General features: G+C 37.2%; 1 protein-coding gene across 1 annotated transcript in view; it reads right to left on the bottom strand.

Annotated features, from left to right (window-relative positions):
• Positions 1-22,114, bottom strand: part of RpL28 (ribosomal protein L28) — a 44,584-nt gene that overhangs the window by 7,544 nt on the left and 14,926 nt on the right. The window contains exons 2-3 of the mRNA XM_081765365.1: positions 15,245-15,345; positions 14,707-14,835 (exon numbers count right to left, since the gene is read on the bottom strand). Coding sequence (XP_081621491.1) covers positions 14,707-14,835; positions 15,245-15,331 — 216 coding nt within the window. The 5' untranslated portion in view covers positions 15,332-15,345. The remainder of the gene's footprint in view (positions 1-14,706; positions 14,836-15,244; positions 15,346-22,114) is intronic.

Genomic DNA, 22,114 nt, shown 5'->3' with positions numbered 1-22,114 from the left:
CGTATGCAACAACTTAGAGTATTTTGAGTGAATATCTCAGTTGAAAAGCATACAAAATCCAATTCATGCAAGAATTGAAGCCACCCTCGTATGCGTTGGGTTTTCAGTGAATGAGTTCTGGAAGAGTTCAATGAAGATTCGCTATTTTATCGCAGAATTTTGTTCAGTGATGGGATCATTTCTCGCTCAATGTATATGTTAATAAGTAAAATTGCCATATTTGGGCTGACGAACAACTCGAAAAGTATCTAGAGATGCTGTTACAACAAAAGAAATGCACGGTTTGGTGTGATTTATGGGCTGGCAGAATCATCGGTCCATATTTCTTAAAAAATGAGGATGGCAGGAACAAAAGTCACTGGGACCCACTATCGCCCAATGATATCGAACCACCTATTATCTGAAATTCAAGCCTGTGATATCGATGGTACCCGGTTTCAACAAGATGGTGCTACTTGCCATATAGCGTGTGAAATAACTGACTACTGAGAAATTATTTCGGTGTGCAGCTGATTTCACGTTGATCAGTGAATTGGCCGTTTAGAACTGTAGATATCACACATTCTGATTATTATTTTGCGTAGGTAGTTTCCATGAAGTCTCAAGTCTATGTGAAGAAGCCAGCTTCGAGTTACCTTGCAAGCAAACATTACTCGCATTATTCGCCGGATTTCGGTCGTTATGCTAGAACGAGGGTTGAAAATTGGACCTTCAGAATGGACCACTTACAGCGCGTACTTGTGGCGAACATTTCAATGAAATAATCTTCAAAAAATAAATATCGATTGCTCTTTCGGTTTATAATAAAGTTTTCACTATCACACTCAATTTTATGTTTTATTTCAAAATATTTTCCTGGCCTTCATGATGAATCGTTCTGTATACGTTCATTCTAATCAGTTTCGGAAGTAGCTCACTAATCTTACAATAACGTAATATCTAAGAATTTTCTTATGCCATGAAAATGTATTTTATAGGTTTTCTGGTTTTAATACAAAATTGACTGAATTTCACTGGATTTATATAGGGACCTAAAATTGTGAGGCTTCCCCACTTAAACTTCAATCCCTCCCCACAACGAGACACAGAGTATCTTAAATAACATATGGGTTAAGTGGTTTATTACCAACTCGACAATAAGAATTGTGATAAATTAATTAGAAGTTAACCAACTGGTAACACTGCTGTTTGTATTTTAGTTACAAAACCGGCTGTCTGACCTCGTACGCTGGTCGGGATATACGAGGCACATGTCAAAAAAGAACTGATAATATATAGAAGGTTGACAACACTGATGAAGTTCAGCGTGCCTCAGTATTATGTGCTTGCAGAGAGAATCGTCCGGGCGGAGTTGTGTACGTGCGAGTAGCAGTAAGAAAAATGGCTGCCGTAATGCAAAACTCCCCCAAATGTGCAGTGAGATCCATCATACGATTTCTGAACGCCAAAGGACACAATACAGCTAACACTCATCGGGAATTGTGTGTCATTTACGGACTGACAGAAATAAATGAACAGAAGGGTGTTCAAATGTTCATGCGGATTGATCTGGTTGAACGCATTAATGAGAAAGTGCGATGTATCGCCGGTTCACAATAACTGAACTCGCCAAAGAGTTTCTAGAAGTGTCTGCGAAAACAGTGCGTGAAATGAAATGAAATCTTTGAGTTTAACGTCCCGCGGTTATGCCGGTTAGGCTAAAGGAGACGGTGATGATGAGTAATGAATGAAATGGTGGAATGAAGAAAGTAGGAGAACCCCGAGAAAACCCACGCACACGGTGTTTGTCCACCACAAAGTTCACTTGGCGGGGGCTGAGATCGAACCCGTGCGAAAACAGTGCATCAATTATGACTGATACGCTGGGTTATCACGAACTGTTTGCGAGGTGGGTGCCAAAAATGCCGACAGATGCTCATAAAGAGTAGAAAATGACAACTACACGTGATTTTTTGACCCGCTTGGGGGACGAGAGGGGTGACTTCTTTTCTCATAGTGATGGAGGATGAAACTTGGATATCGTAACACCACAGGGGAGTCGAAGCAGCAGTCAATGCAATGGCGGGAACTCTGGTTCTTCTACAGCAAAGGAAGTTAAACAAACGATATCAGTTCACAAAACCATGGCAACCGTGTTTGGGACCAAACGGATGTGATTCTTGTGGAATTCTTGAAACCAAAGCGAATGATAACACAAGATAATGTCGTGGGTAAAATTCCGTCTCGAATTTTTTCCGGTATTTGTGCAAACACCCTGTATATTCATGACAAATCACAACCTATCATTCAAAGAGGATTATACCTAGATATATCATAAATACTGTCACAAGTTTGAATGTAAATAACACAGAGTATTAATACCAAGACAATTTATTTTGGTCATGTTTTACATTGATATGTTGTACACCTGAAGCACGAATCATTTTTCGAAATGTCCCCCCTTGGCCTTACGCACCACGTCCATGGAAAAATTGTTCACTGCTCGGATCAAGGATTGTTTCAGACTGTCGACAGATGGATGCCGTTTATGGCAGACCTTTGCCTGAAGGACTGCCCAAAGTTTGTAGTCCAACGGGTTAAGGTCCGGGCTGCTAGAAGGCCAATCAGCGGTAAAATGAAGTCGGGGACGTTCCGTGCCAGCCAATCCTGGGTTGTTTTTGCTCTGTGGCCTGGAGCGGAATCCTGCTGGAAGGTCCACCTTTCTCCAGGGAACATGGTAGCAGACAGTGGTTTCACTATAGGTGTTAGTACTGTGTCCTGGTACAATTTGGCAGAAGTTTTAACACCTTGTTCGCAAAAATGCAACTGGGTTGTGAGCCTGAGTAGCTTACTCCCCACCAAACCATCACTGAGGTAGGATGATGTGCCCTCTCAACCCTTGGAGCTGTCTCAGCAGCTGTAGTAGATGACGTGACATTCACACGGTCATTTTGGGCATTGTAGGCCTGCTCAATTGTGAACACCTTTTCGTCAGTGAACAGAATCTTTCTGTGCAGATTGTTGGCGTAACGCCCAACAGTCTCTTTGATTTAAGGACCCTTTGTGTTCGAACAGAATTTCTTCGAATTTTTGCTGCGACTGCTTTCTAGACCTGCGGGGTTCGTACCGTTCGTGGTCTGCCACTCCTTGCGCGGTCAGCTGCCGTTCCAGTCTCGGTGTATCGCTGTATGGTGCGATACACGAATCTCTTGCTGATTTGTAGAGGTTTCAGGAGGTTGAAAATCTCACCTACTGTCTTCCCGACCTTGTGTAGTGCAATTAGTGCTGTACGATTTTTGTAATCGCCCCACTCCATCAGAACTCAGTACAATATTAACGTATGTCATGAACAGTCAAACACACACTACATGCATCTTCCGCTTAATACACAGATGGCAGCACTGTGCCACTCCGGATACCTACAGCACCACTCCAAACTTTGTGACAGTATTTATGATATAACTAGATACAAGAGTGGTATGAATAATTATTTTGTTTTACTTCATCTCGTAATAATTCTGTTAGAGATTATTTCTTTCTTTTTCTTTTTTTTTTTAAATAATAATCTGTAATCTGGATTCTTCTTTGTTTTATTATATGAGAGGGTCTGCTACAGATATCTGTTTCGCCTCCCCCACCCTCTCTCTCATTCGCCAGACTAGCTGCATTTTCACAAGATCTCACAGTACACATGTTTGGCCAGATAAGATTTTTTTCTTCCTTTTCAAAGAAAGAACTGATATTTAAATGTGTTACTCAGTAGACTTTGTATATTTGTTACTATGACCTTTCACCGTAACTTTGGAAAAAAGTGGTACACAAAACTATAAATTGTAGTTTAGTAAAATTATGTCAAAAAATCTTAAAAATATAAATTAGGTTATTTTCATACCAATTGAAAATTTCCTTGTGCTGTGGAACGTTATTCAAAATCATTATATCCTGGCATATCGGATGTACAGTCAAATATTGACATTAATAGATATTTACGATTTCTGAGTCAGTCTCTATAAATGTGTCATAATAAATCTGAACTTACTGTATTGGGAATACTTGTGTGTACCCGCTTAGGTCAATGTACTTCGACGTTTATTCAGTATCTAGATTCCATCCCTGAAGTGAAATTCTGGAAGGTTTGCAAAATATCTATTAAAGGCTCCAGTAAAGTTTCTCACCCAAAACTTTCTTTAGACGTGAGAATTGATGTAAATCAGGGTGAAATCTAGTGAATAGCGTGGATATTCCAACAGTTCTTTTACTCTAAATCCACAGTTTTCTCACTTAGTCTAGGCCTCAGCCCATTCCCGTGTGCAGGTTTGGTCCTGTGATCGTGTTCATGGTCGTTTAGTCGCCATATTGGATTCATGATGGCAGATCATGACCTTCTTTAAACGCTAATAACTCGGCCATTTATGGACCGATTTTGATTATCATCTTCCCTTGGAAAATCAACAATTTTGTATTCTTGCACTTTTCGCGAAATCTGTGCCATTTTCCAGGAAAGAGTAGAATTAAAGATAACATTTTATTCTACTTCTGTAATTTTCTCGAAAAATGGCTAATAATTCAACATTTTAATAAGACAAAAAAAAAAAAAGCTTTAAAACAATATACAACAATCTGGATTTGGTTTAAAACTAGGATATATATTGAAGGAACACTAATAGTATGTATAATTTTAATTGTTGTTACATATATGGCTTTATTTAGACAATCCTAACTGCCTTTTTGTTGTAGTTACAATACAAACTAGTGAGTATTTTTTTTTTCTTTTTTGTTACAGGTAGTGGGGTAATTGGAACAAAATGAGTGACTGTAAAGTTGGTAATCCTACGAAGAGATGTAGGGACGATGGAAAAGACACTAACTGTGCATTTTCTGTAAGAAGGTAAAACATTCTGTTCAAGTATGTTCAAGCAAAAACGGTATAAAAAATATTAATAGTGCTTGTGAACTCATTGGGGACAATGTGTTACGAAGTATTGAAAAAAAAAAAAAAAGCATAAAATATAACATGGCGTGCTACAAATCTCACATACTTAAGGGAAAACGCGCTGAAAAGAAACAACAAAAATATGGTGGAAAATTAATCTCGGAAGAGGAGGGTAACACCGGGACCCAGCAACAGAGACAGAGAAGTAGATCTCAACAAAGTAGACAACATTTAAAACATACATAGTTTGTAACAAATTAAAAGCAAGAAAACTCAAATATTTGTAAGAAGTTCAGAGCAGAGCAACTAGTGAAAGTCACTCGGTTTTACCTTGATGCAGTTTTTAAGCGAGTAGCTACATTGGAAGATATGCTGCAGACGTCCACAGTCACAAGAATTGTATAAAGAAATATCTTTTGAATTATCAGAGATTTTGAGAAAGATGGTGCCGAAGAAACTTGATTGTGAGGGCCTAAGAGAATCTTTTACATTTTTAGCTACACTTTAATTACAAACGAAAGGATACCGTATTGCATATTTACGCAGTGAATTCGACGAGAAATATCTGTTCAATGACACACCTATTTCAAATACATAGGTGACAGTATACTTATAGAACACTTTGATAATAGTATTTATTTTACTTACTCAAAGGACCCCTCTGTATCACAAATGGTATTTTCAAATAAAATAACTGTTAACTATACTTGGAGAAGAAATTCGTAACTGATTATATTAAAATATTGAAACATTGCGCAATTACATTAAAAACTATGATTTTGGTTTAGAAAATACTGACTGCGACGCAAAAGATCTATTTAAATCGTTTACAAAAGTCGAGAAAAAGTACAAAATTTCTGGTCAAAATTTTGCTCAGCCATGTTTCTCTGCTATCATACTTCTCGCCAACTCGAGTTGAAATGTCGAACTGTTTTCCAGATAATATATTTTTCTAATACACAATGGCATAAAGAGTACCCCTTTGCACGTTGGATTGGCACAAACTATTCATGAAATGACTCGCTCTAAATTGTTACTTAAAATTATGAGCCGTTCTTGGAATGACTGTTAGTTATGATTTGTTAAAGAGACAACGTAGTACTTGCTTCAAGAATTTTAAGGTATTCAGAGGGCAAAGGCGTATCCTTCTCAAGGAAATTAAATTAAACGTCCCAATATGGGCAGCAATGGACTATTTTGATTACGAAGAGCAACTCCTTTCTGGTATTGGAGGCAGCCATGACAGTTTTACTGGTCTTCCAAACTGAAAGTATCAATGTTGAAGACAGCGACACCAACCTAAACAAGTGTTGTCGAAGAAATGCGTTCCTTTCACAGTTTCCTACCATGTCAAAAGCAAAAATAGTTATATATATATATATATACATACACAAAGAGGAGAAATTAGGAAAATTTTTATAGTGGCACCTCGACCTAATTTTGACCTAGTAGCTCCATCTGCAAGAGAACAGGATATGATCTGGACTTCGTGTAGATACTTCGCAAGTAGAGAAAGTGATCCTGATTAATGTAAAATATCTAACTGGAGTGCATTCAACTGAAGCTATTCCACAGACAGTAACTGCTTTTACACCTATATTGCCACACTCCGCGACCGAATTAAGTTCAATATATACTTGCATTAAAACTTTCAAAACTGTCTGGCAACAGTAAATCAAAAGTTTGGATCTCTTTGGGCTGATGAAGTAGTGTACAGAATAGCAAAAGATAAGAGTTCTAATATCTTTCTTGACTTAGGAGCTTTTCATCTTGCGAAAGACGTTATGGCTTGTGTTGGAAAATATTTAGCAGAGAGTGAAATACAAAACATTTGCACGTTTGGGCCAAACATTGTCGAGACTGTACTTGCCGGAAAGCATTATTCTCGTGATATAAGAGGTCTTTCTGTGCTAGCTGAAACTCTGCAACCCTATTACTTGAAGCATTTACAATGTGTCAGAAAACATAGTCAAAGAAGTTATACATTAACAGAGTGCATTAACATGTACAAGAAGTCAAAGTATAGACTCTTGAACAACATATACAGAGCGTTGTGGAAGAAATGGAAAGTTTGCTGAAGAACAACTCAGGGAAAAAGATACATTTTGCTATTGGCTCTAATTCCTGAACACACTATTCCTTATATTGAGATCTGACACAGAGAGAAGGAAATTGGGATCTAAATATCAGTGCAATTACCAATACCAATATTCTTCGCTTTTGATAGGACAAACTATTCTCGGTGGGCAAGTGTGTTCTTAGAGGACTGTGTTACATCTTCTGCTGGATTTTCCTAACATTTATGCGGAATTCAAAGCCGGACATTTTGTTGTTTAGCGAAAGTTCAGTTATGTGGCTACAGATCAAGCGCTAGAACAAAATTACAACAAATCAACTAAATAACTGCCTATATATTTACTTTTTCCTTAACACTATGTTAATGTATGTGAAATTCCACAGTGTCTTATTTATGCACAGTACGACAATTATATAATGGGACTGATTTTACTGTGGAGAAAAGGAAGATGTTAGAAAGAAATGAGCGCATGTTAACAAAAGACGTAATCTTTGTCTATGAACTGGCAACACTACATCGCTGCGCGGTAAGCATGACGAGAATTACGACGTCATATTCAGTCTCAGTGAGAGACTGTTGTCGTGGCAGCGACATGAAAACGAGCGAACATTAAATTCTGTTTTGAACTCGGTAAAAGTGCAGCTGAGACTGTGAAAGTGTATAGGAATACTTCTCTCATGCACGGATATTTAGATGTATGTGTGATTTAAGAAGAATACAGAATTAACTGAGATGAAGCAAGATCTGGTTGCCGAATTTCAGTGCGGACGGAAAATCTCATCACAAAAGTGAGAGAACATTTTACAGAAGATCGTTGTATGACTTTAAGACTACTGACAGGAGTTGGGTGAAAGCTGGGAAACTATTCGTCACATCTTAGGGCAAAATTTAGGTAACAAAATAGCCGCAGCTCAGTTTGTGCTCCATTCATTGTCTGTCTAACAAAAAGATGACCGTCTTCATTATGCAAAAGACATCCTTGAAACTGATCAAAGAAATGGAAATTGATAATTCCATTGTTGTGGATGACGAAAAATGGTGTTTTCGCTACGATCAAACAACACAACGCCCAGCGCTGAATGGAAGTTACCAGCACATCCACACGGATAAAAAGTTTGTCTGCGAAGGTAGAAAGTCAAGACAATGTTGTTTCGTTTTTACAACGGCAAAGGAATTAATCACTAGGAATTTCTTTCAGAGGGACAGACCGTCATTGCAAATTCTTATAAGTAGAGACCGGATGTTAGGCAAAAATGCATATTCTTTAACAGGTTGACTGCCATGAGCATCATATGTGGTAATCACTATTTCTCTGTGGGGCCATGAGCACCATATATGACGCTCATGCTTGATATCACAAATTACTGTGAGAGCATGAGATATGGTGCTCGGCTTAAATTGGTACATTTTCGGGAGAAGCAAAATATCGCGACAAAAATGTGATTTGACTATCCATAATCGAGCCAAAGGTAAGAAGAAATTCATGGCCTCCTGGGACTACCCTCAAATCACCTTGGCAGTCGACCTGTTAATATTACCCAAGATATGATCAAAATTGACATTTTAAAGTTTATATCGGGGTTTATAATTTCAATATAAGCCAATTTTATTTTGCCTATTTGGCCTTTTTCGCGCATTCCTGCCTAAATAATGGCTTTAGGCCTAAAGATGCCTATTCTATGCATTTTCTTCAAAATAAGACTTTATTGGGGAAATATATAAATTCGGTATTTCAAAAAAGGTTTCTGTCTCTTTCGAGATAAGTTCTGTTTGTAGTGATAAGACGTCGTGAAAGTTTGGATTGCTATGTGTACTGATAAAGTGCTGTAAAACTTTGAACGGGTGTGTGAACTGATAAACTGTATAAAAACTGAACCGTTATGTGTAATGATAAAGTGCTGTAGAGAATATATTTACCAAATATACATGGAATACACGTCGAACTTCGTTATTATAGCTATTAACAAACAGGTATGTTTCTATATTCTTTGACCATTATCAATGACTTGAATTTATTTTTAAATTGTATTTCGAGTTACATGTTGGTGCCTATTTTACTGCCTTCTTTTTAAAATTTTAAGTGTTCCAGGATTTTAATGCCTAAAAATCCGGTCTCGACATATAAACGTGTTTTGGAACGTTTATTGAAAAGAATTCGATGTGTACGGCCTAAGTACTCAACACAACGCAGTTGGTTCCTGCTTTATGACAATGCGTCCATTCACCGAGCAATAACCGTACAGGAGTTTCTGAAACGAAAGCAAACGTGTTTGCGCTCAATTACCCTTCCTATTCGCTCGATCTAACCCCTTGTGACTATTCCCAAACTGAAGTTGTTATTGAAAGGGCGATTCCTTGACGATGTTTAAAACATTCAAAGGATTAACATCACCTCTTCGGGACATTCTGTATAAATAAAATGAAAAAAGGTAGTATTCAATTGTCTTGTTTTTATTTCATTCAACAAAATCAATCTCCTTATATAATTGTCGGACTGTGTACATAGTTGTGGCTCAATTCAATTAACCACTTCGTTCCCCAGGTCCACGTATGTGGACCTGAGTTCTGGAACGTTATGTTCCTACACATTGGTAATTTTTGGGTATCTGTGCGCATTACTGAGTTCTCTAGTTGAAAAATTTGTCACATTGTGGCAAATTTCTGATTGTTTTTCCACATATTTTATTTTGTTTCTATGAATGCTGAGTCAAGATAACTTCGGTGGAGCGGAAGGCACATAGACGAACATTTTTTAAAAGATGTGACTTCTAGAAGTAGTAGCATTTTTTTTTTTTTTTTTTTTGATCTACATAGTAGCATTTCGGCTACACGTGTGTTTAGTGTAGGTCCACAAATGTGGACCTCGGGTATAAAATATTAATAAAATGTATTAAATTATACAAAAACAAATTAAAAGCATATATGGCATAAATATATTATTATCGCATATATGTACAGATTTTTTCCATTTGGGTGGTGATACAGGGGGCACTGGCTCCTGAACTTCAAATGTTAATAGATAAATACTTTTTTATTGTATGCGTAACAGTTAATTATTAAAATCTTCCAAATTTATGTTTCTTAGGGGGCCTGCATTATCAAGATTAGTATCCAAATTGGAGAATTAGGGGGGGGGGGGCACAACCAGAGGTATTTTCCTAATTTTGAAAAAAAAAAAAAAAAAAAAGCACGCCAGGTACTAAATTATTATTATTTTGATGCTATGTACAACTAAATAAGTGTTAATCCACTTTGATTTATATCTGATATTTGTGTGAACTTCATGTTGGGACAGGAAAGAAAGGTACCTACAAATTGATCATTGGGTTCATATTGTGCTATATTTCATATGTCCTCGCTTAAACATGATGCATTAGACTAAATCGTGGAATTTCTATCTTCCATTTCTGAGTTGTATGTAATTTCTAACAGTGACAGATTTAGAAAATATTTTGGGAATTGTCTTTGCGTAGGAATACTTCTATTTTTCCAGAAATTCCGGAATTTTTGAAACGGAGCGCCTTGAAAAATTTGAGAAATACCCAAAGATACACACAATAGGTATGCAAAATCTCAATCTGATGCCTTGAAAACTGAAGGCGTGAAAAAGTTTTGAAATTTGCCTTAAGAAAAAAAAGCTACGTCCCTCCGCCCACACTTGTCGCCGCCAAATTGACCATCCTTGACTTGAACAATGAGAAAAAAAAAAGCTCCGCCTCCACTTGTCGCCGCCAAATTGACCATCCGATTCCAAAACGCATCTGGGGTATTCTTTGGTCCATCTTTGACTTGAACAATGAGAAAAAAAAAGGCTTAAATACCTGTTATAGAACCTAAATAAGCGATCAAAGACGATATTATGCCATGGTAACAAACGTTACCAAAAATCTTAAAAGGGCTAATCGCCAATCGTCCAATACCATATTGTGAACTTTCTCGATGTTTTTAGATATGACTGCAGGTTTGAGATGTCCTTCATGTGGATCATCTTCAGGAGAAACATGGCGACGATTTCCTAACTATTGAAAATGAAGAAGACGCCTTATAAACCTTCAGAACTTGGATTAATTTCCACGGGCTATAAACTGTCTAAAATAACAGCTTCTATAACGCACAGTATCCTAGTTCGTCCATTTGAACGAAACCAACACATCTAGTTTCAAAAGCCTATACACAAAACTATTTAGCACATCACTTACGGAGAAACATAGTGATATCAACGCTCTCTTTGAGCAAAGGCCGAGAGATACATGCAACAAAAACACATTAAATACTATGCTATTTATATATATATAAGAAAAACAACACTAAACACTGATATGGGTATAGACACAGACTACTTCCACAAACAAAATTACATTTCACATTTCGCGAGATAATAGCCCCTTTGTATCACATCTATAGATGAATGAAAGATTATATTTGGGGGTACACCACAAACACTTTTCTTACACCACTAACTAATGCATACGGGGATTAGCACTGTGGGTAACACTCAGGGTAATTCCACGACGTAAGTTCCTGGTTGCTACGAGAAGAATCCGTAAAAAGATGATGGTAGTATCCAGCAGAATGAACGCAGGTAGTCGCATTGGAGGACCAGTTTGCTACTTATACGCTGGGTCTGCGGACCCGGAACTTCACGAAAGGGAAGCTAGCCATTGTACAAGTCTTTGGTCGGCTATAAGACGTATGCCCCTTTAATTAATTCTATAGCGAATTAAACGAACGTGTTGGCTATCTTGACATGCGGAGAAAAACTCCTAGTTGAGGTGTTCTAGATGTGAGCTGGGTTTACCGACTGGTCAATGTAGGCACCTCATTTTAAAATGTAATCAGGTTAAGCCACCTGTATGGATATGCAAATTAAATGTTAAAAGAATTTGCGTTAATTCACAGCAGGGTGGATTGATTTAAATCACGATTTTAATCAAGATTTAAATCACTTGATTTTTTAAATAAAAATCGTTGATTTAAATCAAATTCCGAAATGAATTAATTTAAAGTGAAAGTAAGTAAAATTCCGTTTGTCTTCTGTTATTTCAATTATGGAAGATAATAATCATAATACAATGAGACTCAAATGTATGTAAGCACAGTATGAAAACGAGTATCATGTAGAGAACGATTAGGGTAAATCCCGTTTGAACGGGTAACGGGTGAACCCTGCTTTCTTCTCTTTGTAACACAGGGTTTTAAAATTTCTATTCCAACGGGGAAATCACCATGGACATTTAAGATGAAAACTCTTTTGTGTCCACGTCTATTTGTTTGTTTCCAGATAATAGGGGCGTATTTCCCCTCTGCAAAACAAAAATAATAATAAAATTTTGGGCGCATTTTATGTACTAAATACATAGAAGTTCCTGGAGATCGTAATACGACAAATTTTGGATGCGTTAAAATATCGAATAATACTTTTAATAAAGTGGATACTTGACTCCATTGCAGAACACGCTGCGATCTGCAATGTGATCGCAGAAAATTTGCCGCGCCTGTGCAGGAAAAATTGTCAGAGGAAATAAAATAGTCAACAGAAAAATATAAAAACGTGCCTGCTATGTATAGATGTCTTAAATGCACGGACAACTCGCATTTGGACTGTTTTTCACATCACATAAAGCATATTTTTAACAATCACAAGTGTTTCTTTTGCTGGAACTGATCATCTTGATTTTTTTTTTATTTTGGAATTCCTGCAGAAAATTTTTGACTTACAAAAGCTCATCGCATAAAGACAAAGAAAGTTCTGCCATCGGCTAATATATAGGATCAGAAAACGATATTCACGAAGAAATTAAATATCGACTAAAAGCAGGGAATTCGTGTTATTATTCAGTTCAAAATCTCTTATCGTCGCGAATTCTGTCGAGGAATTTGAAGCTTTAAAAATATATAAAACGATAATTATGCCTGTTGTGCTGTATGGTTGTGAAACATGGTCGCTTACGCTGAGGGAAGAACGCAGACTGAAAGTGTTTGAGAATAAAATCCTAAAACGAATATTCGGAACCAAAAGGAACGGAAATGAGGAATGGCGAAAACTTCATGATGAGGAACAGCATAATTTATATCGTTCACCAAACATTGTTAGGGTCATCAAATCTTGGAGGCTCAGGTGGGCAGGGCATGTAGCGAGACTGGAAGAAAGTAGGAACGCTTTTCAAAGTTTTAACTGGACGTCCAATCGGAAAACGACCATTAGAAAGACCTAGGCGCAGACGGGAAGACAATATTAAGATGGATTTCGCAGAAATAGGAATACAAAATATAAACTGGATTCAGTTGACTAAGGATAGAAGTCAGGAAACTTTTGTGAACATGGCATTGAACCTCCGGGTTCCATAGATCATAGAGTTAGTTAATTTCAGGCGAAATTTATGTACTTTATATGTACTTCGTGTCGCTAGCTAGTTCCAATTGTTTAAAAATTTGCCCCTGCCAAATATCAGTACCTTTCGTGAAAAGAAGAGTGTCATGTTGATATACATTGCTGTACTTTTTCCTTAATGCTTAAGAAACATTGTTTGGGATTGAAATAGGTTAACGATTGGAAATTAATTCAAAATTAAAACCCAATACTTTCACTTAAATGGCATAATTAACATTTAATAATAATTCCTAGTGTTTTTTCTTCAGTTCGCGACTTGTATTGTACGAAGAAAAAGATTTGATTTAAATCAAAAAAATCAACAAAAATGATTAAAAAAAAAAAAAAAAAAACATGATTTTTTTCCCACCCTGATTCACAGTTCACTGGCCATAATGCAGGAAAACACGATAACTTAGTCATGAGAACATGGAGATAAAAACGGACTGAGCGATATGGTTGGCGCCGGTGAGTCGTTGAAACATCTGGTCTGTTCTTGCCGCCAGCATTTCCAAAAATAATTGAAGAAAGCACTTAATTTAGTTCCAAATAACTAAGTCTTTGCATATTAATGAATAAGGAAAAAACACTGAGGATCCAAGTAATAGAAATACGATTTTCATACATATAGTTCAGATAATGAATGTAGTCTTTGTTACTCACTAAAATCTTCTCACCGCAAAACAACGTTTCACATATATGAATGGGTGAATGATGAGACTTTTGTTCTTGATTCGTGGGAAAGAAATTATTAGGAGTTACCATCAAAGAAAAATTATTTGCGTCGCAGAAATAAAGTATAAATTGAAGAATGATTTCTCTTTCCAAAATATACAGTGTCCAAAAAATTACTTATATAACTTGGTGACTGTTATATAGGTAATGTATGTTCTAGTAATAAATTTATGTGCTTTAGAAGTTCCTTGGTATGTATATATTGCTCTTTTACTACGCTATTATTAACGCTTATTTTCTTATAGACGATCTCAAGATGTATACTAAAGACAAAACCAAAGGTGCTCAAAATTTCCACTAACGGCCATATGCTGCTTTTGTCGTCATTAATAAAAATTATATATATATATATATATATATATATATATATATATATATATATATATATATATATATATATATAAGTAAACAAAGGGCTGCAAGAAATGCGATTACGCTGAAACCTACCACAGTTGTAGATATCTAATTCGGTTTTCAAGTTTTAAATTTTCATTGAAAAAAAATGATCAACATTGACTACTGTTTAAGTAAATAACTAAAAACTGTTCCCTTAACTCCTCCCATATTTCTTTTGATATAACCGCGATACAATAATTTCATAGGTTTACTTACGTGAGCTTTGGCAATCTTATGCACCAACACAAATCCTTTGTTGTCTGACGCTGGCTCAATTCCTATGACTTTCTTGTGGATAAGTCCATTATAACGGAACGAATTCAGATTTGTAAGATTGTTCGGCTCCTGAAACAGTGTAAATTTATAATTAATCACACACTGAAACTTCACTCGACAAAAAGAACCTAAAATAAAGACAAATCATATTACTATAAACCATATTTAATGTAATACACAAAATAAGCACTCCAGAAATGCATGCAAATAAAACTAATGTTTCCTCCCTGAAGAACACGACTTACGACTAAGATTATTGACGGAAAGTATAGGTCTATTTTCTTATGCTTCTGGTATCAATGGCAAGTGGCCAACCTTTTGTAATGGAGATAACATTTGACTCACTCACAGTCCTCAAGCAGCCGTAATATCCTTCTCACAGTTTTACTACTGATAAGTGTTTAGTTTCTAATTCTGTTATAACAAAATCTAAGATCAGGCAAAAAGTATTGTATCTCAGATATAAATATATACTTACACTACTGAAGGGCTTCCTAACATTGCGCTTTTTCTGGAGGTAAGCGCTATTGTTTCGAATTATCATCCACGATAGATCGGCAGACATTTTGAAGACAGTGCCTGTAAACATAAATACATTTCAAATTATATAAATTCCATAAAGAAAAAAAAATGCAGAAAGTTGGGAGTACCTACTATTCATTAAAACTAAATTCCCTATACCACACGAATAGATGGCCGGGTAGATGGGTTTGAGTACTGAGGTATGGTCAGAATATCGATTACCTGTATCTGCTATTATTACTATTCTACACCAATGTTTGCTTCCTCTTGACTACCTCCCCTATTGCATCATGATGGTCAGCGAACACGAAAATTCTGTAAATTAAAATTAAATACTAACTTTGTCTTCCAAAATAATACAGAACTATATTATATTAAATGATTTCAACCCTCTCTGGAGGTTGATCAGTAACTTTTCTCCCGCTGCTAAACTTATTCTTGATTATTAATCCACGTGCGAAATATTCTTGAATACCAAAATTACGAATATGAAGAAAAATCCACAAATATATATGGGGTTTTCTACACAGTTTTAATTTGGTGATTCAAGAACAACTTCTACGTGGATTAATAAATCAATAATAAGTATACCGGGAGAAGAGTTACTGCTGAACCTCCAGAGGGAGTTGAAGGGAATGGGATACAAGATTAGTATTTAACTTAATAGTATGTATCCCATAGTGCCATTAGCAAATAAAATACTGTGTTTTTACAAGAAACGAACATATCAAGCGTGGTAACCATCACTCTACTCTATAAAGTTCCATTTCTTAAAATAATTACAAAACTCTTACAAAGAATTTCCAACTAGTGCCAACAAACTTAGTATTTGAGCTTTTATATATATCGTTGGTGGAGTCCCTGAGCCGTTCATTTCACGGCGAGGTATGGTAGTGGTAACGTGTAACGATGGAATAGGGCGACTACGAGAACCATGTTGCAGTCATAGCGCTACACAAGGTGGGCATGTCACCACCACGGATCTTTGCCTACCTGAAACCCTTGTCAATCAGCGAATGATTAGTCCACCGCACCACCCAATGAAACGGAAATGTCAATAACCGGCAGCGTGGTGGAAGACAGCGCACAGTCAGGACACCACAAACAGTTAAAGTCATAGCTGCAAAGATTCGGCGAAATCCCGTCAAGACTTAGTGAAGTTCTGGAACTCAGAACCTACAAACCAGGGTTGGCAAAAACCATGGTTTATATATAAGGTTTTTTATGGTTTAAACTTTTTTTTTGTTTGTTTAAACCAGGTTTTTTTGGTTTAAATAATTTGCTTTATGTATTTATATCACATATGGACAGAAATAAGTTTGTTTCGCCTTGGTGTTATTATGTAACAACCAGGTTATGCTAGAAGGGCTCACAAGCTTAAAGCGGAATCCAAACCGCTTCTCGTCTTACATCCGAGAGAAATTGCCCTCCATTTGAATTCGAAACTGGGACTAATTAGCCACAAATACGATACGTCTGCCGATTCAGTCATGAAGGACTCCTGATAAAAATGCGTTGTACTGATCTTTACATACTTGTTAATATAATTGTCAAGAGTCACTTCAGAAGGACTAAAAGATACACAGTTGCACAAGTGAAACCATTATACTGAATTACATATGAGCAATTACAAAATAGCAGAGTACAGAAGAACTAACTTAGTCCAAGTTAGTTTACTACGACTTTTATTAGTCCAAGTTAAAGAAATACGACTTAATTTGCATATCAGTAAGAAAAGTGAATAAATATACGAATTATTTGAGTCCACTTTGGCTCTGACACATTTATACATAAATAGATACCCAAGATACTTCTGATTTCAATAAATGCATCTCGTGGAGTTTGTATGACCCCCTCCCCCACAAAAAGTACGGCATTTCGATGTATTTTATCAATAGTAAACATTATTAAAACGAAACAATATTTACAATTTTTCTTTGATTGCAATCGCATAACAATAATAACGAACTATAAAAAAATCACAAAAGAAACATTGATAAACATCGATATCACTGCCCATACTGTAACAGAACCACCCCCATGCTTTACAGTTGGGAGCAGACAGTTTGTCTCATAGGCCTGCGACGGTGTTCTCCATACGTAAACAGGACCGGTTGTTGGGAAACAAAGTGAACGTAGATTCATCGGACCACATTACGTGTTTCCACTGCTCATGAGTCCAAGGCTTGTGGTCCCTTGCATCACTGGGATACGCCGCTTCGCATTTACTGCTGTGACCAAGGGTTTGGCGATAGCGACCCCTGTCATGAATTTTCATTTTATGAAGTTCCCGTCGCACTGTATTCCACGAAACCGGGTTCTGTAGACCGGAATTGAGTTCAGACGTAATTTTCATTGCAGTGGTCTTCCTTTCAGCTGCTACAGTCCGTTTTAATGCCCTCCGGTCCCTATCTCACAGGATTGTCTTTCAACCACTGTTGTGCTTTGCAGACGTCGTTTGCCCACGAATTGTGTATGCCTTCGTGATATTGGACACTGTCTTTCGATACCCCCACAGTGTTCGCCACTGTTGTCACTGAAGCTCCAACCAGATGGGCACAACGATCATGCCTCTTCGGAAGTCTGTCAGGTCGCCCATTTTACCGCACCACTTTCACACCATGACAATCAAAGGTAAACTGGTTATTGCTGACGGAAGAGGAAGGTCCACATGACACATTGAAAACAAAAAGCGATCGGCAACCGCAACACGTGTTGTACAGTGAAGAGCCAAACTTACGTGTCCTGTATGAAGTGTTTTTAGATTTTTTGTCTATCCCCTACATATATATATATATATATATATATTCCTAGTTATAATAACTCAGGGGGTATTAATACCAAGGCAATTTACTTTGGTCATGTTTTACATTGATATGTTGTACAAATGACGCACGAATCATCTTTCGAAATGTCCCCGCTTGGCCTTGATGCAGACACGAAGTCTGTCCGGCCACTGGTCAATGGCATTACGCACCACGTGCATGGGAAAATCGTTCACTGCTCGAATCAAGGATTGTTTCACCGTTTATTGCAGACCTTTGCCTGAAGGACTGGAAAGTTTGTAGTCCAACGGGTTAAGGTCCGGGCTGCTAGAAGGCCAATCTGCGGTAGAAATGAAGTAGGGGACGTTCCGTGTCAGCAAGTTCTGGGTTGTTTTCCCTTTGTGGCCTGGAGCGGAATTCTGCTGTAAAGCTCCACCTTTCTCCAGAGAACATGGTAGCAGACAGTGCTTTCACTATAGGTGTTAGCACTGTGTCCTGGTACACATTGGCAGGAACACCAATGCAGCTGGGTTGTGCCTGAGTAGCTCACGCCCCACCAAACCATCACTGAGGCAGGACGATGTGCCCTCTGAACCCTTGAAGCTGCCTCAACAGCTGCAGTAGATGATGTGGCATACACACAGTCATTTTGGGCGTTGTACGCATGCTCAATTGTGAACACCTTTTCGTCTGTGAACAGAATTTTTCTGTGCAGATTGTTAGCGTAACGTCGCAACAGTCTCGTTGATTTAAGGACCCTCTGCGACATTAATGTTTGGGTCAGAAAGTGACCAATCCGCCTCTTATACGCCCGAAGATGTACGTCACTCGTGAGCACACGAGACATGGAATTTCTGCTGATGTTCATCTCAGCAGGCATCACACTTTGTGTTCAAACAGGATTTCTTCGAATTTTTGCTGCGACTGCTTTCAGGACCTGCGGGGTTCGTACCGTTCGTGGTCTGGCATCCCTTGCGCGATCAGCTGCCGTTCCAGTCTCGGTGTATCGCTGTATGGCGCGATACACGAATTTCTTGCTGATTTGTAGGGGTTTCAGGAGATTGAAAATCTCACCTACTGTCTTCCCGACCTTGTGTAGTGCAATTACTGTTACACGATTTTCGTAATCGCCAGACTACATCAGAACTCAGTACAATATTAACGTATGTCATGAACAGTCAAACACACACTACATGCATCTTCCGCTTTATACACAGATGGCAGCACTGTGCCACTCCGGATACCTACAGCACCACTCCAAACTTTCTGACAGTATTTATGATATAACTAGGTATATATACAGGGTGTTGGAAAATACATCTTACAACACTTGGAAGTTGATTCTACAAGTAAAAACCTCGACGAAATGTCATGCAAAGAATGTTGAAAGACGCACAGTTTGCGAGTAGAAGACGTCCGAAAATCGCAGGACACCACGTTTAAAACACAGCAACTCAACTAAAGATATTACTGATGGATTAGAAGGCGAAAAAGGAAGCCTTACCTATGAATACAATGGTGCAGCAATTGAGGCTCAGTTAAAAGTGCCCAAGGGGACTCTCAAAAAAAGTGAAGAATTCCTTATGGAAGATATACGAAATTGAAGACTGTTGCAAATGTTGAGATCGGAATGTAGCCGGTAAAAACTGACGATCAATGTCCACATGTTTCACTACTGCTGGGACACCGGCCCACATTCGAAAAATAGCAAAATAACACTGGAAAATCTACTACTGCACACGGTGTCCGTAATAACAGTGGTGTATATATAGAATACTTAATATAAGTTGGTTAGTACAACTATAAATATTTACACACACACACACACACACACACACACACACACATATATATATATATATATATATATATATATATATATATATATATATATATACAGAGAGAGAGAGAGATGTACGTAGCTTTTCGTACTGATGAAAAAGATACATTAATCATCAAGCTGAGTCAACGCTTTCGAAACTTATCGCATGCTGAATTTAACATTAAAGTATACGGCTAGAAATACTTTTTAATATTTTAAAAGAACAGTTCTTGGGAAGTTTCCGAAAGACAATATCATGGCACATCCAATGGTACTAGAGCGGGTTTCCGGAACATTGCTTAAGTCGGGATCGAATTTGGGGCATTAGCAGACATATCTACGTAAAACGAAATCCATCATATTAACGGTGTATCTCTCTCTCAGGGTTGACAGGTTTCAACCAAGTGTTAAAAAAAAAAGTATTAAATCAAAAAACGAAAAATGCTCACAATATCTCGATGAACACACACGTGTAGGGTATCACGTTTCACTCCGTATATTATTCGTATTATATCCAGACCTAAATTTCCCATTTATTACTTACACGGGAGGATCCCACAAGTTGTCGCTAAAATCTGATTGCCACATAGCACATCAAATAGAACATCATGAGAAATGAACATGAGCAAAATTTAAGGTGCTATGGACCAGAAGGATAGGAGCTACGGGGATTCAAAATTTGAATATCCAAAGAATTATATCATGAAATTATGTACGATTAAAGTAAATATCTTGAAAACAGTTAAAGCAATCAAAACAAAAGTTGACAATATAATGAGAACAAAATGCCCCATCGAAAACCATAAACATTATTGCCATAGGTGAAGCAATATTGCCAACTCAGCATAAAAATATTTTATTATAAATAGCACTATATACAAATGTGCACAGATATAAAATGCACTATTATTACTAAACCTAACAGTGAAGTACAGTGTTACACACTATTGGAGCTACGTGTGCTGAAAATGTACAATGGAAAAGTCTGATATGTGGCAACAGATGGTAATCAAGGAATCTGGGTCACATACTATGAATTTAGCAAAATGTCAGCAGTGTCACAAAGTATTGATGCATTTGAGAAACGAAATTGTGTGATACCATTTTTACGTCCTGTGTCAGCTTAGAAGCTATATAGGAGTGCAAACTGGGATCCGAGTTACTATGGAAAACAAAGATAACAATGAATTGTAAGGTGAAAAGTACTACAAGAACATATCCGAGGCGGGACTGGAACCCGCGATGCCTAATATGTTGGTTGTCAAGCCTTGTAGACCACAACGCTATCCGGACCGACTAAAAATGAAATGAGGTAGTAACAAAATAATTACATTTCCAAAGTGAATATAGTAATATTACGGTGCACAAATATAATCATATGGTATGTAGGAGCGGAAATAAAAGAATGAGTTACTTAACACGAAAGACACAAACCAAGAAAGCACTCTTCCAAATATTGATAACCTGGAGAACTAGTTTACAGAATTAGAAAACACGTGTTTCTTTCCTCGCGTGTATCATTTTGTTTTCGCGAGTTGTCTGCTTATTCATCGGGCTACGGAAGTATATTGCAAAATCCTCACTTTTTTCTAATGCATTCTTTTATTACCTTTTGTTCCCACATATAAGACTTCTCCATTGTACATTTCCAGCACATGTAGCTCCAATAGTATGCAACACTGTACCACTACATTTCACTGTTGTGTTTACTGATAATAGTGCATTTTAAATCTATGCACATTTGTATGTAGTGCTCTTTATAATAAAATGTTTTTATGCTGAGTTGGCAATACTGCTTCACCTATGGCAACGATGTTTATGGGTTTCGATAGGGCATTTTGTTCTCATTATATTGTGCAGCTTTTGTTTTGATTGCTTTAACGGTTTTCAAGATATTTACTTTAATCGTACATAATTCCATGATATAATTCTTTGGATATTCAAATTTTGAATCTCCGTAGCTCCTATCCTTCTGGTCCATAGCACCTGAAATTTTGCACATGTTCATTTCTCATGATGCTCTATCAGATGTGCTATGTGGCAATCAGATTTTAGCGACAACTTGTGGGACCCTCCCATGTTAGAGATTATACTATAAAAGCATTTTTTTTTTTCTGGTTATTTTATGGTTTCTTTTAATAGTTTGTTATTATTGTTACGCAATTGCAATCAAACAAAAATTCTAAATACTGTTTCGTTTTAATAATGTTTACTATTGATAAAATACATCGAAATGCCG

The sequence above is a fragment of the Thermobia domestica genome, chromosome 7 (assembly GCF_964235325.1).
Source record: "Thermobia domestica chromosome 7, izTheDome1.hap1.1, whole genome shotgun sequence".
NCBI lineage: Eukaryota > Metazoa > Arthropoda > Insecta > Zygentoma > Lepismatidae > Thermobia > Thermobia domestica.
The sequence above is the reverse complement of the archived record's forward strand: the minus strand, read 5'-3'. Positions and strand labels throughout refer to the sequence as shown.